This window comes from Tachyglossus aculeatus, chromosome 5 (assembly GCF_015852505.1).
Source record: "Tachyglossus aculeatus isolate mTacAcu1 chromosome 5, mTacAcu1.pri, whole genome shotgun sequence".
Taxonomy (NCBI): Eukaryota; Metazoa; Chordata; class Mammalia; order Monotremata; family Tachyglossidae; genus Tachyglossus; species Tachyglossus aculeatus.
Genome location: NC_052070.1, coordinates 78,522,222 through 78,538,663, shown reverse-complemented (window position 1 = coordinate 78,538,663; position 16,442 = coordinate 78,522,222). Strand labels below are relative to the sequence as shown.

At 43.4% G+C, this 16,442-nt stretch overlaps 1 protein-coding gene across 1 annotated transcript in view; it reads left to right on the top strand.

Annotated features, from left to right (window-relative positions):
* Positions 1–16,442, top strand: part of HGSNAT (heparan-alpha-glucosaminide N-acetyltransferase) — a 46,972-nt gene that overhangs the window by 6,568 nt on the left and 23,962 nt on the right. The window contains exons 2-7 of the mRNA XM_038747333.1: positions 5,327–5,442; positions 12,031–12,167; positions 12,342–12,463; positions 12,626–12,695; positions 14,179–14,248; positions 14,920–15,026. Of these exons, the coding sequence (XP_038603261.1) occupies positions 5,327–5,442; positions 12,031–12,167; positions 12,342–12,463; positions 12,626–12,695; positions 14,179–14,248; positions 14,920–15,026 (622 nt within the window). The remainder of the gene's footprint in view (positions 1–5,326; positions 5,443–12,030; positions 12,168–12,341; positions 12,464–12,625; positions 12,696–14,178; positions 14,249–14,919; positions 15,027–16,442) is intronic.

Here is a 16,442-nt window from a genome sequence, read left to right as displayed (position 1 = left end):
TAATCCCCATTTCGCAGATGAGGCAACTGAGGCCCAGAGGAGTGAGGTGACTTGCCCAAAGTCACACAGCTGACAGTTGGCAGAGCCGGGATTTGAACCCATGATCTGTGACTCCAAAGCCCGGGCTCTTTCCACTCTTTCCTCTTTTTATCCTGAATAGATTCCTCAGGGACCAAGTAGCAAAAAGGACCCCAGAGGTGAGAAAGGATCTTCGGGGTCGTCATCGTGGAATCCCCCCGGGGAGTTCCTGGTTGTTTAACCAGGGGAAGCAGCGTGGCTCAGTGGAAAGAGCCCGGGCTTTGGAGTCAGAGGTCGTGGGTTCAAATCCCGCCTCCACCACTCGTCAGCTGTGTGACGTTGGGCAAGTCACTTCACTTCTCTGGGCCTCAGTTCCCTCATCTGTAAAACGGGGATGAAGACTGGGAGCCCCTCGTGGGGCAACCTGATTACCTTGTACCTACCCCAGCGCTTAGAACAGTGCTTTGCACATAGTAAGCGCTTAACAAATACCAACATTATTATTATTTATTATTTAATAATGATGGCATTTGTTAAGCGCTTACTATGCGCAGAGCACTGGTCGTTTGCTAATCCTTTCATTTGTTGCACGTTTCCCTCCCGCATCAAGCAAAAACTCAAAAGTACTCTTGGCCGCTGGCTTGAAGGCTGTCCACCAGTAGCATTTACGCCCGTGTTAATTTTTGTGTAAGCACTTTTTTATGGTGTTTGTTAAACGCTTACTTGGTATTGAACGCCATTCTAAGAACTGCATCGGTACAAGTTAATTAGGTCGGACAAAGTCCCTGTCCCACACGGTGCACACGGTCTAATTGGGAGGGAGAATGGATATTTAATCTCCATTTTATGCCAAGCTACCTCCCTTCCTCCCTTCAAGGCCCTACTGAGAGCTCACCTCCTCCAGGAGGCCTTCCCAGACTGAGCCTCCTCCTTCCTCTCCCCCTCGTCCCCCTCTCCATCCCCCCCGCCGTACCTCCATCCCTTCCCCTCAGCACCTGTATATATGTATATATGTTTGTATGTATTTATTACTCTATTTATTTTACTTGTACATATCTATTCTATTTATTTTATTTTGTTAATATATTTTGTTCTCTGTCTCCCCCTTCTAGCCTGCGAGCCCGCTGTTGGGTAGGGACCGTCTCTATATGTTGCCAGCTTGTACTTCCCAAGCGCTTAGTCCAGTGCTCTGCACACAGTAAGCGCTCAATAAATACGATTGATTGATTGATTGATTAATAAATACCACAAGCAACTAACCAACTTGAATTCTAAGCGGGGAGGAGGTGGGGTGGAAGGAGGACAGGCAAACAAAATAGGAAAAAGTGAACAGGAGAAGTCACATGGCCTAGTGGAAAGCGCACAGGCCGAGAAGCCAGAGGACCTGGGTTCTAATCTTGACTCTGCCAAATGATTGCTGTGTGACCTTGGACAAGTCACAACTTCTGTGCGCCTCAGTTTTCTCAACTGTAAAAATCAATCATGCTTACTATATGCCAACCGCTGGGCTGAGCTCCAGGGCAGATCCAGACATAGCTCTTTCATTGGAAGTAAAATGGACGTGCCCACCCTCCCTTGATGATCTCTCCTGCTGCGTCCCTTTCTGTTCCCTCTGGCCTCTCCCGTGCCATCCCATCTTCACTTTTTAAACTTCCCTGCACCCATTGGAAATTGCTTCCATGTTCCCCCCCTGGCTCCGAGGAGTCTCCCCCACCCCTGAGCCTCTGGACCTAATGCCATAAAGGAATCTTGTGTAGTAATGTTGAAATTACTATGTCGAAAGCCAAAACAGATTGTAAATTAGAAGTGATAAGCAGGAAAAGTTAAGTTGGGGTCTGCCTGAAGCACCAAAAGACATGTAGCAGCAGCGTGGCTCAGTGGAAAGAGCCCGGGCTTTGGAGTCAGAGGTCATGGGTTCAAATCCCAGCTCCGCCAAGTGTCAGCTGTGTGACTTTGGGCAAGTCACTTAACTTCTCTGGGTCTCAGTTACCTCATCTGTAAAATGGGGATTAGGACTGTGAGCCCCCCGTGGGACAACCACATCACCTTGTAACCTCCCCAGTGCTCTTAGCACAGTGCTTTGCACATAGTAAGCGCTTAATAAATGCCATCATCATCATGTAGGGGAACAGTATGCTTGCCCTCCTAGACATCCATCCTCATGGCCCTTCAAGGCCCTGCTGAGAGCTCACCTCCTCCAGGAGGCCTTCCCAGACTGAGCCCCTTCCTTCCTCTCCCCCTCGTCCCCCTCTCCATCCCCCCGTCTTACCTCCTTCCCCTTCCCCACAACACCTGTATATATATATATATATATATATATATATATATATATATATATATATGTTTGTACATATTTATTACTCTATTTATTTTACTTGTACATATCTATTCTATTTTATTTTGTTAATATGTTTGGTTTTGTTCTCAGTCTCCCCCTTCTAGACTGTGAGCCTGCTGTTGGGTAGGGACTGTCTCTATATGTTGCCAATTTGTACTTTCCAAGCGCTTAGTACAGTGCTCTGCACACAGTAAGCACTCAATAAATACGATTGATTGATTGATTGATTGACTTTGAGCCAGTCACTTAACTTCTCTGGGTCTCAGTTACCTCATCCGTAAAATGGGGATTAAGACTGTGAGCCCCCTGTGGGACAACCTGATCACCTTGTAACCTCCCCAGTGCTTAAAACAGTGCTTTGCATGTAGTAAGCGCTTAATAAATGCCATCATCATCATGTAGGGGAACAGTATGCTTGCACTCCTAGACGTCCATCCTCATGGCTAAGATCTCTCCTCCCTCTCATTCTTCTTGAGTCTACTTACAAGCTCCTAACATTTCCCTTTAACAGTCCACTCGGGACCTGTCTGTGAATTTCATTTTAAAACTTGAATCTGCTAGTGTTTTCTGCCGGCCCAACCTCCTAGAATAGCGGATTTTTATGGGCTCTCTCTAACTACTATGATTACTGACCACTTTAACTCTTTAACCTTCTAGTATCAAGTTAAATGGGTACCCCCTCGCTCTGGCACTGTGCAGTTTGGGGGAGAGCAAGCACAAGTTCAGACTGCACCCGCCATTCCCAGGATGATGGGGTACTGGGGTGCTTGGGTGCTTAAGCGCTTAGTACAGTGCTCTGCACACAGTAAGCGCTCAATAAATACGATTGATTGGAGACAGGTCAGGTAAAATCTTCATTGAAGGAATGGGGCTTAGGGTGTTTTTGGAGGGGTTTTTCTTGGGGTTTTTATTTGTTTTTGTTTTTTTTAAGGAGGTCAGGGTATGACAAGGTTGGGAAACGCAACCCCGGGCCTTCCTAACGGCAAGAAGAGACAGAAGAGAGAAAATGGCAAGAGACAAATAGAATAGTTGTTTATGGCGAGCGCAGGCCTGGGAGTTAGAAGGTCATGGGTTCTAATCATCATCATCATCATCAATCGTATTTATTGAGCGCTTACTATGTGCAGAGCACTGTACTAAGCGCTTGGGAAGTACAAATTGGCAACATATAGAGGCAGTCCCTACCCAACAGTGGGCTCCGGTTCCACCGCGTGTCTGCTGTGTGGCCTTGGACAAGTGACTGTACTTCTCTGTACCTGAGTTCCCTCATCTGTAAAATGGGGATTGAGACTGTGAGCCCAGTGTGGGACAGGGACTGTGTCCAATCTGATTAACTTGTATCTTCCAGACAGTGCTTGGGCACGTAGAAAGCGCTTAACAGGTACCTTAATTATTATTATTATTATTATTATTATTATCACCAGATTTATGTATTTGGAGCAGAGAGTATCAATGGGGTGGTAGTGAGGCATGGGGACAGTAAGGGAAAGGGGGAGCTGGGTGGTTGAGACCCTAAAGTCCCATGATGAGAGGTTTTAGTGGCAAATGGAAAACACGGTGAGTTTCTGGCAAATAATAATAATGATGGCATTTGTTAAGCACTTACTATTCATTCAGTCATATTTATTGAGCGCTTACTGTGTGCAGAGCACTGTACTAAGCGCTTGGGAAGTACAAGTTGGCAACGTATAGAGACGGTCCCTACCCAACAACAGGCTCACAGTCTAGAAGGGAGAGACAGACAATAAAACAAAACATGTGGGCAGGCGCCAGTGCTTAGAACAGTGCTTTGCACCTAGTAAGTGCTTAACAAATACTTAAAAAAAAGTCATCAGAATAAATAGAAGTAAAGCTAGATGCACATCATTAACAAATAAATAGAATAGTAAATATGTACAAGTAAAATAAATAGAGTAATAAATCTGTACAAACATATATGCAGGTGCTCTGGGGAGGGGGAGGAGGTAGGGCGGGGGGATGGGGAGGAGGAAAGGAAAAAGGGGGCTCAGCCTGGGAAGGCCTCCTGGAGGAGGCTTACTATGTGCAAAGCACTGTACTAAGCACTGGAGGGGGATACAGCGTGATCAGGTTGCCCCACGTGGGGCTCACGGTCTTAATCCCCATTTTACAGATGAGGTAACTGAGGCACAGAGAAGTGAAGCGACCTGCCCAAGGTCACACAGCTGACAATTGGTGGACCGGGGATCTGAACCCATGACCTCTGACTCCCAAGCCCGTGCTCTCTCCATTGAGCCACGCTGCTTCTCCCAGTGGAGTTATTAGAATGACATTTGTCGGTATAGTGTACTCTCCCAAGTGCTTAGTACAGTGCTTTGCAAACAGTAGGTGCTCAATAAATACGATTGAAAGAATGAATGGATGAATGAATGAATGAATGATGCTTGAGATGGTTCATCTTCTGTGTGTGTGTGTGTGTGTCCTCTCCCCCTCGTCCCCCTCTCCATCCCCCCGTCTTACCTCCTTCCCTTCCCCACAGCACCTGTATATATGCATATATGGTTGTACATATTTATTACTCTATTTATTTATTTTACTTGTACATATCTATCCTATTTATTTTATTTTGTTGGTATGTTTGGTTTTGTTCTCCGTCTCCCGCTTTTAGACTGTGAGCCCACTGTTGGGTAGGGACTGTCTCTGTGTGTTGCCAATTTGTACTTCCCAAGCGCTTACTACAGTGCTCTGCACACAGTAAGCACTCAATAAATACGATTGATGATGATGATGGGGAGCGGAGGCTGAAGCCGTGTGGGCCACAACCAAGAAGCTTTTGCTGTAAATTAGGTATGAGATAGTTCAAGGCCAGTCCCACTGTGAAAGTCAATTTAGAATCCCCATTCCAAACTCTAGCCTATCTTTATTGGGCCTCAAAAGGGAGGGAAGGATTCAAGAGACGTTAAGAAGAAAGTAATGCACTTTACTTTCCCTCGCCTTCCTGCCTGTGAGCAGATTTGGCCGAAAGGAAGATCTCAGCATTGAAGATGGATCAGGCTTTGCTGCTCGTCCACAGCGAATCGCGCCATAAGAATGTGACGGTCTACTGGCTCTCTGATCATTGTTACCAGGTAAGGATCCTGGCAATTTGCTTTATTTTTTTAGAACTTATCGGTATCGTAAGAATTCTACATCTCTTCTTTAAATCATCGGAAGTGTACTTGTTTATTCTTTCCACCAAGCCTAGGTGAGTTTTTATCATTATCTTCTATTTTAATTGCCGAGAAAAGGGGCCACGAGGGGCTAGAAAGAGTCCAATCTGAGGAAGTATAATTTGGGGTGTCAAGATGCTGTCGTGTGTTTTGTAATTATTACTAATCAAGCTGGGTTATTTATCGAGCACTTACTACTACTACTACTACTAATGATGGCATTTATTAAGCGTGTACTATGTGCAAAGCACTGTTCTAAGCGCTGGGGCGGTTACAAGGTGATCAGGTTGTCCCACAGGGGGCTCACAGTCTTAATCCCCATTTTACAGATGAGGGAACTGAGGCCCAGAGAAGTGAAGTGACTTGCCCAAAGTCACACAGCTGACAATTGGTGGACCCGGGATTTGAACCCATGACCTATGACTCCAAAGCCCATGCTCTTGCCACTGAGCCACGCTGCTTCTCTACTTACTGTATGCAGAACACTTGGGAGAGTTCAGTACAACAGAGTTGGTAGACATGTTCTTGTACTTCCCAACCGCTTAGTACAGTGCTCTGCACACAGTTAGCGCGCTCCATAAATACGATTGAATGAAATCTAGAATGTTCCCTGGCCACAGGGAGCTTACAGTCTAGAGGGAGGAGCTAACAGTCTACAGGGAGAGGCTTGCAGGCAATATGATATTTATTAAGCATTTACTATGTTTCAGGCAGTGCTATGAATCAGTAGTATTTATTGAACATTTTTTGAGGGGGCACTGTACGAATCACTTGGGAGAGTTCAGTAGAGTTAGTAGACACAATTTCCGCCCTCAAGGAGTTTACAGTCGAGCAGGAGACAAACTCTAAAATAAATTAGAAATAGGGGAAGGAACAGAGTACTTCCCAACCGCTTAGTACAGTGCTCTGCACACAATAAGCGCGCTCAATAAATACGATTGAATGAAGTCTAGAATGTTCCCTGACCACAGGGAGCTTACAGTCTAGAGGGAGGAGCTAACAGTCTACAGGGAGAGGCTTGCAGGCAATATGATATTTATTAAGCATTTACTGTTTCAGGCAGTGCTATGAATCAGTAGTATTTATTGAACATTTTTTGAGGGGGCACTGTACTAATCACTTGGGAGAGTTCAGTAGAGTTAGTAGACACAATTTCCACCCTCAAAGAGTTTACAATCGAGCAGGAGACAATCTCTAAAATAAATTAGAAATAGGGGAAGGAACAGAGTTTAAAGATATGTACATATGTAATACTGGTGGAGTAGCCGAGTGCTTAGATGATGCACTACTGCATAAGTGACACAGAAGTGGAAATTGGGATATTGGAGTTCATTAAGAAATACTTCTTATAAAGACACATTTATAGGGGTTTTGAAAATGGGGAGGATATTTTTCTGCATGGTCAGTGGCAAGAAGCAGCAGGGCACGGTGGATAGAGCACAGGCCCCGGAGTCAGATGGTCATGGGTTCTCCTCCTGGCTCTGCCACTTGTCTGCTGTGTGACCTTGGGCAAGTCACTTCACTTCTCTGGGCCTTACTTGCCTCATATGTAAAATGGGGATTGAGATTGTGAGCCCCACCTGGGACAGGGACTACGTCCAACCCGATTTGCCTGTATCCAGCCTAGCACTTAGTACAGTGCCTGGCACGTACCATAATTAATTATTATTAACAAATACCATAATTAGTTATTATTAAGACAGTACTCTGTACCTAGTGTTTAGCACTTAGTACAGTGCCTGGCACGTACCATAATTAATTATTAACAAATACCATAATTAATTATTATTAAGACAGTACTCTGCACCTAGTGAGTGCTCAGTAATTATAATAGTGATGGTATTTGTTAAGCGCTTACTACGTGCGAAGCACTGTTCTGAGCGCTCGGGGGTTACGAGGTGATCAGGCTGTCCCACGTGGGGCTCACCGTCTTAATCCCCATTTACAGGCGAGGTCACTGAGGCACAGAGAAGTTAAATGACTTGCCCAAGGTCACCCAGCTGACACGTGGCGGAGCGAGGATTTGAACCCACGACCTCTGACTCCCAAGCCCGTGCTCTTTCCGCTGGCCCACGCCGCTTCCCTAATTACTACTGAGAGAGAAGAGACAAAACTATATGTCTAGTTGGCCTTAAGAGGAGCAAAGTGTGTGAGTTGGGTTGTATCGGGCGATGACGGAGGTTAAATAGTGGGGAGTTGATTGAATGCCTTAAAGCGGGAGACTGTGAGCTCCCTGTGGGCAGGTCACACCTACCAACTCGGTTGTATTTTGCTTTTCCGAGCACGTAGTACAGTGCACAGGACTTACACTACACTGTACTTACAGTGCACAGTAAACGCTCAATAAAAACCACCGGTTGATTGGTCAGAAGTTTCTACTTGATGTGTAGACGAGCGTTGAACCATCGGAGGGTTTTGAGGAGAGCGGAGATGTGTACAAAATGATGTTTTAGAGAAATGAGCCGGGCAGCCGAGTCGAGTTGAGAAGCAGCGTGGTCCAGTGGATTGAAGCCAGAAGGACCCGGGCTCCGCCACTTGTCTGATGTGTGGCCTCGGCCAAGTCACTTAATTTCTCTGTGCTTCAGTTATCTCATCTGTAAAATGGGGATGGAGACTTGTGAGCTCCAGTGGGGGGACAAGGACTGTGTCCAAACTGGCTTGTATTGACCCCAACACCTGGTACATACTAAACGCGTAACGGGTACCATTAAAAAAGAAAGGAAGGATGGAAGAGGCTGAAGTCAGAAGTCTGCAAGGAGGCTACTGCAGGAGTTGAGTGTTCCTACGGTGGTGTTTGGACCAGTGCGGTAACAGCTTTGGATGGAGAGGAAGGGAAGGGTTCTGAAGACGTTACAGAGTAAGAACGCACAGGATTTGGTGACTGACTGCAAATGTGGGTTGAAAGAGAGGGGAGTCAAAGATAAGGCCCAGATTGTGGGTTTGAGAGACAGAGAGGGTGATCGTGTTGTCAGTAGTGATGGGAAAATTACGGGGAGGAGTAGGAATTCGGGAGGAAGGCAGGGAGTTCAATTTAAGGCTTGTAATATGGTCAGGAGATATCACTGTTGAAGAATTAGGGAGAGCAGGTATCTCGACCCCATTTTACAGCTGAGGAAACTGAAATTTAGAGAGGCTAAGCGACTTGCCACCTTGCGCTTCGTACAGTGCCTGGCACATAGCAAGCGCTAAACAAATACCATAATTATTATTACCAAAGGTCACATCAGCAAGTCTGAGGCAGAGTGGGGATTAGACCCTAGGTCACCGGACACCCAGTCTCATGTTCTTTCCATCAAACCAGAAACTCTGTGAGTTTGCACATCGAGGTGTCTATGCCACTAATTCCCAGTTACCTGGGCTGAAACGGATAGGGGAAGCCACTGAAAAAACTGAAATTTAGATACCAAAGACTTCTATTGTAATAAGTCTCTAGGAACCAGCCATATCCAGGAATTATTTGGGAAATTATTCAAAAAGGCTACAATCAGCCCAGGAGTAAAGATATTTTTAGTATCAGTCAAAATAAACTTGCCAATGTAAAGTTAACTCAGGATCATTTGACGCGAAAGCCAACTGTGCTAGCGGGGGAGATGGACATTAATATAAACAAATTACAGATATGTACCAAGGTGCTTTTTGGCTGAGGGAGGGGTGAATTAGGGAGCAAACCAGGGTGTCGCAGAGGGTGTGAGAGAAGAGGAAAGGAGGGCTTAATCAGGGAAGGCCTCTTGGAGGAGATGTGCTTTCATTAATTACTCTCCCCCCTTCCAAGTCTTATCTCCCACCCACCAACTACTTCCCCATGACTCCAGGGTAACTTTTAAGGCTGCAGCAGGTCACCGGGCTTCCCCACTCTCCAGATATCCTCCCCACCATCTTATCCTAAATCCCCGGCTCACCTACATCATTTCTGCACACTCTCTAAGCTGTTTTTGTCATGATCTAGATTTATTTCTAGGGCATGACTTTGAAATAACACCAAAAAAAAGGATAATGTTAGAAAATCATGCTGAACTCACCTAGCGTGGCGTGATTTTCGATGACATAATCGTACTGCTTTAGCCCAGAGAAAATAATCATAAAAACGTATTAAAAGGCCGTGATACTAAAATAGGTGTTTTATTGTACAGTGTTAGTTCCACATTTTTAGGTTTCTGGATGGTTATATACACATCAAGTGCTTTTTTGGTCACAACTTCACTGGAGCACTCCTTGAAATATTGAGAGATGGCTGACATGAAATATTCTGTGAAGTTGGAACCACACTGCCAAAGTCAATATTACTGTTCTGTTCTCAACCCTGTTGATCTCTCTTACATGGTGTCTTTTCATTGAAAATCTCATATCGCTCCAGTATTTTTAAATGGCTGCAGGAGACATGCTCTGCCTTGGTCCCACAAGTGCCTTTTATTTTCATCCGATATTTGATGTTGACATCATTCCGATTGCATGTCTGTAGTCAAGAAGGATTCTCCTCCGTAAACAATGTTAGGAATGCATTTTAACATTATTGATTATCCCCTGATCTGGGGATTGCCAAATTCACATGCTTTGAGATGCTGCCCAGCTATTCCGCACACATTGCAGATCTGGAAATCCCCCATTTGGTAGAACAGTTGTCTATCATGAGAACAATTATTTTCCTTCCTTACCATATTCCTATTCCACTTGAACAATCTTCTAGACAATCTTGAGCCTGCTGTTGTCTTTATTAGTTGCCGAATTGTACTTTCCAAGCTCTTAGTACAGTGCTTTTGCACACAGTAAGCGTTCAATAAATATGATTGAATGAATGAATGAGAACAGAATCTTGAATATTCATTCATTCAATCATATTTATTGAGCGCTTACTGTGTGCAGAGCATTGTTCTGCTTGGGAAGTACAAGTTGGCAACATATAGAGACAAAACTTAGGGTCAAAAATTGACTTTCTGGAGCTCCTTTAGGTACTTTATTCTTAATATTTACTATTTTTAAGTTTGTTGGTGATAAACTGAAATAACATCTTGGGTGCAGGCTCTCTCTGGGTGACTTGGAAATTTGATTTTCATGGTATTTAGTTCCTAAGAACATAAGAAATGGCATTCTGATTCAGATTGGTGGTTTACCCAGCTGACACTAAGCTGCCTCCTGCCTTGACCTCTATCTTGTGTTTAGGTATAGACGTTTCCCTCTTGATACCTGATCACAGATTTATCTTCCGATCTTTCTCTCTGCTCACTTTGAGCCCTTTATTGACCTTCATCTGTAGTTTACCCCTCCAATAATCCACCTATTTGGCTGAGGTCACTACATGGGAGGGGGAGATCTGATTGAAGGCCTTCAAGCCGGTGGTAAGGAATTTGTTTAATGTGAAAGTCCTGAAATCACAGCTCCTCCAGAAGGCCTTTTCAACTGCTCCAACCTAAAGATAAATTACTTGTAGACAAGCATCAGAAGAACCTGGGTTCTAGTCCCGGCTCCACCACTTGTCTGCTGTGTGACCTTGGGCAAGTCACTTCATTTCTCTGTGCCTCAGTTACCTCCTCTGTAAAGTGGGCATTGAGACTGTGAGCCCCGTGTGGGACATAGACTATGTCCAACCTGATTACCTTGTGTCTACCCCAGTGCTTAGAACAGTGCTGGACACATAGTAAGCACTTAAATACTATTAAAAAATCTTATTTTTTATGAATTATAAATATATAATTATACATCTCTATAATTACAAATTTCTTATATTTATTTGAACATAATGCTTTAGCCTATGAACATAAGTGCTTTGAAAATAAGCTTTGAACATACGTACTGCATAGGAGGTGTGAGTCCCCAAGTGCTGAAGTGCAGAGGATATACTGAAATGGCAGTTGGATTATCCCTTTACTAATTATTGTACTGTCCCAAGGTCTTACTACAGTGTGCCGCATAAAGTAAGCACTTAATAAATCCTTTGAGAGAGAGATTTATTGAAGAGATTGGTGAAGAATAGGAAGGTGCGTCTTATAGAGGAGCCAGCTGATGGAGAGCCTTGTGGTTGATGGTTAAGAGTTTCAGAACTGCAAACTGCGGTATCCTGTAAGCCAGTCTTTCATTAGCTGTGAGCTGGGATTCAATTTAAGATTTTATATAAATTTGAATGTAATTTTAACTCAGGAACTTGTAGGTAGAGCACTAATTAACAGGCGCCATGCCCAGGATTGTAATTGATTTATATATTGCTTAGCCTGTTGGCCCACAAACACCACTCTCTGGTAAATTTTATTTTTCAGGGTATTCTTTCCAACTAGAATATCATATTGTATTGCATTTTGGTTTCCAAGCTAAGAGCTCCTCTAGGCATGTCAGAGGGGAACAAATTCAAAGTATTCAGTTGTATGGTAAATTCCAAATATTTTCTTTAAAGCTACAAGTGAAATTTAATGAATGAAGGGTGTGCTCAGCTTGGTGTTTAAAAAAAAATCCTTAATAAAGTCACTGACGTTTTAAAAATCCTAACTAACTCTGATTTTATGCTTGTCTATTTTTTAGTGTTTATATCAAGTTCTTGTAACGCTTCCCAAGAGCCCAGAACTGGGAAAACCTAGCATTGAAGCTGTTGCTGTGAATACCCAGCACCCGATTATTCTGCAACTTAATGATACCGTGGAAGAAAGAGAAATTTGTAGGTCTGTATCTTCTTTGTTCTTAACGTGACATAATTTTTCTGTCTACATTCTTGTCTTTTCAGCACTACATTTTTCTTGACTACAGATGTGCACCATACAAATTTAATATAGCAGAACATTTCAGCTCAAAGTGTTAGTATTTTTCTTCGTTTATTTTCTGCAATTTTTTTTCAGGCTACACTACAGCTTCGGAGAATTTGGAAACTATTCTCTCTGGGTAAAATATCATCCTGATGTTGCTGATGAAATTGCCTGTAACATAGTCGTCAATAAAGATCCGATCAGCACTTTCTTCCGTATGTATACGTTTGTTGATTTTTTTTAAGCTAAAATTTTAAATACTTTAAATCAAACACCTTTTTTTCACCTATTTTCTCTGATTATGTGTCCAGAGATTTACAATGGAGTAATTGCTTTGTCTGTACCCTATTTGTGATAATGTTTTTTCTTTCTTGCAGCTATCTTGGTTGCATTTCTTATTTACATGGCAATTCTCATTAGCATGACCCTAGGACATTTCTTTGTGAAGTAAGTTGAAACTATGAAGCTAATAATAATATTGGTATTTTTTAACTGCCAAGCACTGCACTAAACACTGGAGTAGATATATGATAATCAGTTTCCACTTGGGGCTCACAGTCTAAGTCGGAGGGAGAACAGGTATTGAATCTCCATTTTGCAGACTAGGGTACTGAGGCACAGAAAAGTGAAGTGACTTGTCCAAGGTCACACAGCAGGCAAGTTGTAGAACTGGGATTAGAACCAGATCCTCCAACTCCCAGGCTCCTGCTCTTTTCACTAGGCAGTTTTGAAGTAGGGTGCGAGAGGATAGATTGCGTATTTAGGTAGACTTCTTTTGATTTTTCAGATGAACTAGTAAGGTTACTGAAGCAATTTGAGAAATGCAGCCGAAAACCAGAAATGCTGGTTTCCTACCAGAAACTGTGATCTCCAATGGAGCATACAACAGGGTCAGAACAGTGTTCTTCAGGAGGAGTCAGTTTGTGCCCTTGAAAGAAAGACCCTGCTGATGCCTTTTCTTTGATCTGCCATAAACTTGTCCCCTATCCTGCTCCTCAATTGCCACTGTTAGGCAAATTGGAGAGAAAAGAAAAAGAGGGACAGAGAGTGGTTTAGAGTTGTGAATAGTTGCCTCAAGACTGACTTAGTTATGGCGTTTATAAAGCACTTACTATGTGCTAAGCACTGGTGTCGATAGAGGTGTAAGAGATTAGACACAGTCAGGTTTATCAGAAATTTCATCCATGAAGGGCACTGAAAGGAAGAATGAGATCCATGAGTATGAAACAAAGCTGGATTACCTAGAAATGGTATAAAGCACATATTGTAATTCGTACATCCTGTAAAAATGAAAACAAAATATTTGAAGTGGATTTAAGGAGTTATGTGGATGCGATTTGTACAGTGCACTGTACAAAGTAAGCGCTCAGTAAATACGATTGAATGAATGAATGTGCAAATATCTAAGAATCAAGAATTTGGAGCAGAAATGTGCCAGAAAAGCGGACAGATATAAGCACTGTGATTGGTTGAGAGAAATAATCAGTTCTATTAGGAGTAAATCCAGATTTTAAATATTGAGTTTTACAGTAGGAGAAAGTTTGTGAGACCCCTTTTGTTGACTAAGAATTCTGGAAAAATACATGCATATTATTTTTGTCATCCTAAATTCTCCTTTATGTTCTTATGTGAAATCCAGTGATTTGTAAAATAACATACTAAAAAAAAATCAGATATAAAATGCATAAATAATGTTGACAATGTAATTTGTGAAAAACACCTGTAGAGTTCCTTTCTTTTACTTCCATATAAATGTTTTATATAGAAGGCTTCTCCTTGTAAGTCTCATTTCAAAGCAAAATTATCAAATTTAGACTCTGGCTTTTAATTCCTGTATTATGGGTTGATTTAATAGCTGCACAGAGAGTTCATTTTTTATTCTAAATCAAGTCCAGGAGGTGATCTTAGGATATGTTCATTTAATCCATAGACTTGATCCTGTCCGGAATTGGCTGTACAAAAAAATGAATCCCAGGGAAACGGACCGTCTCATTAATTCCGTGAGTTGTTAGATGTCATCTGTTTGCGTTGTCTTTCGTTTTGCCCAAGATTGAGGCTTCCTGTTTTTAACTGTAATAATCATTTCAGCCAGAAATTCCTTAGTGTCACTTATGCCGTGTGCTTGACTCTGGTGTCTTGTACTGCTCTTGAATTTCTTGCGTGATCATTAATGTATATAACGAACTGCCTGCGTATGTGTTTGGGCTAGGTGAAGTGATTTGTTTCGTAGCATGCGCTGCACCGGCCAGGTTGCAGCCATTTCCACAGACACTCAAAAGATTCAAAGTCCTGGAACGGTGACTCTCCAAGAAGATGTTTCCTTGGTCACATCTGTGCTCACCGTAACGGTTTGCTGAAGTTGAATAAAATTGAGCAAATGGAAATGTAGTAGAAAGTTGCCCCAATTTGCTGTCTCCCTAAGTGTCCCTTGGTCTCTACCTTTCATTCTCTGAGTCTGCCGTCTCTGAGGCTCAGGGCAATCCCCAGGCAATCAAATGGCCACATGTAGATAACATCGTTTTAACTCTGTGTGGGCTTCTTTCAGGACTAACTCAAAGCAGTTCTGAAATTCCACCCTCCTGAAAGACCTGCCTGAATAGGGCACAACTTATATTAAACCTTTCAAAAGTGACTGTATTCCCTCTCTCGCCCCCGCCTTGGCTTTTTAAAGGAGCTTGGCTCTCCAACCAGGGCAGATCCCTACAACAGCGACCTACAAGCTGAAGTCTGGAGATCCCCCTCACCGCAGCGTCTTCGTTCCCTAGATACATTCAGAGGGTAAGTGGAGGTTCCCTTCTGTCTTACTAATATCTGAGGCGTGAGTGAATAGTCATGAGAAGCTTCTGGGATGACATGCCTGAAAAGAAAAAAGGTTCCCAATATGTGATCATATGATAGGTTGGTTGCTCTTCTTAGTGGTTAATTACTGTTGGTTGTCACTCCTATTCCAGTATGGAGATGAAATATGTGATTTCTCCCCCTGCCCCAGTGTTTCACAACATCCCTGCCCCTGTCCACCCCGCCGTCCCTCCTCTTTGACCTCTGCTTTGAGATCTTATGTCAACCGCAGGGCCTCTGTCACCCGACCAGAGGCGGACATAGACAGTCAGGGGAAGAAATGGACTCCTCCTATCCAGGGGAAGAAGCGGGAAGCTGGAAGCGGTGCAAGCCGTGAAGGTGCTGCTCGGTGTCAGTTGGGAATCTGAGGCTGTTGGAGGAGAGGTTGGCACCCCAGGCCAAAAAGCCTGAGGGGGTGTTTGGCCTAGTGGATAGAGACAGGCCTTTTTTCTTTTTTTGGAATTTATTAAGTGCTTACTACGTGCAAAGCACTGTTCTTGAGAGTCAAGAGACCTGGCTTCTTATCCCGTCTCTCCCACTTGCTTACCGTGTGTGACCTTGGACAAATAAGGAGATCTCAGTTGCCTCATCTGTAAAATGGAGAATTGATGCCTGTTCTCCCTCAATCAGTTATATTTATTGAATGCTTACTGTTTGCAGGGCACTGTACTAAGCACTTGGGAGAGTACAGTAGATAAGCGCTTAGTACAGTGCTCCGCACACAGTAAGCGCTCAATAAATACGATTGATGATGATATGTTTCCTGCCCACAATTAGCTTACAGTCTCCCTCCTACTTAGACTGTGAACTGCATGTATGACAGGAACTGTGTCTGACCTGATTATCTTATATCTACCCTAGCGTTTAGTGTAGTGCTTGGCTTGGCACTCATTAAGCACTTAATAAATACCAGAATTATTGTTTTTTTTTATCAATCAATCAATCGTATTTATTGAGTGCTTACTGTGTGCAGAGCACTGTACTAAGCGCTTGGGAAGTACAAGTTGGCAACATATAGAGACAGTCCCTACCCAACAGTGGGCTCACAGTCTAAAAGAGTGGGCTCACAGTCTTAAAGAGTAATCAGGTTGTCCCACGTGGGGCTCACAGTCTTCATCCCCCTTTTCCAGATGAGGTAACTGAGGCCCAGAGAAGTGAAGTGACTTGCCCAAAGTCACACAGCTGACAAGTGGTGGAGCTGGGATTTGAACCCATGACCCCTGACTCCAAAGCCCGGGCTCTTTCCACTGAGCCACGCTGCTTCTACTTGATCAGACAAGTCCCCACTGATAGTTATTGTTGTTTGGTTACCTGTCAAATTCATAATTGTTTTTTGTTGCTAGTGAACAGATACTA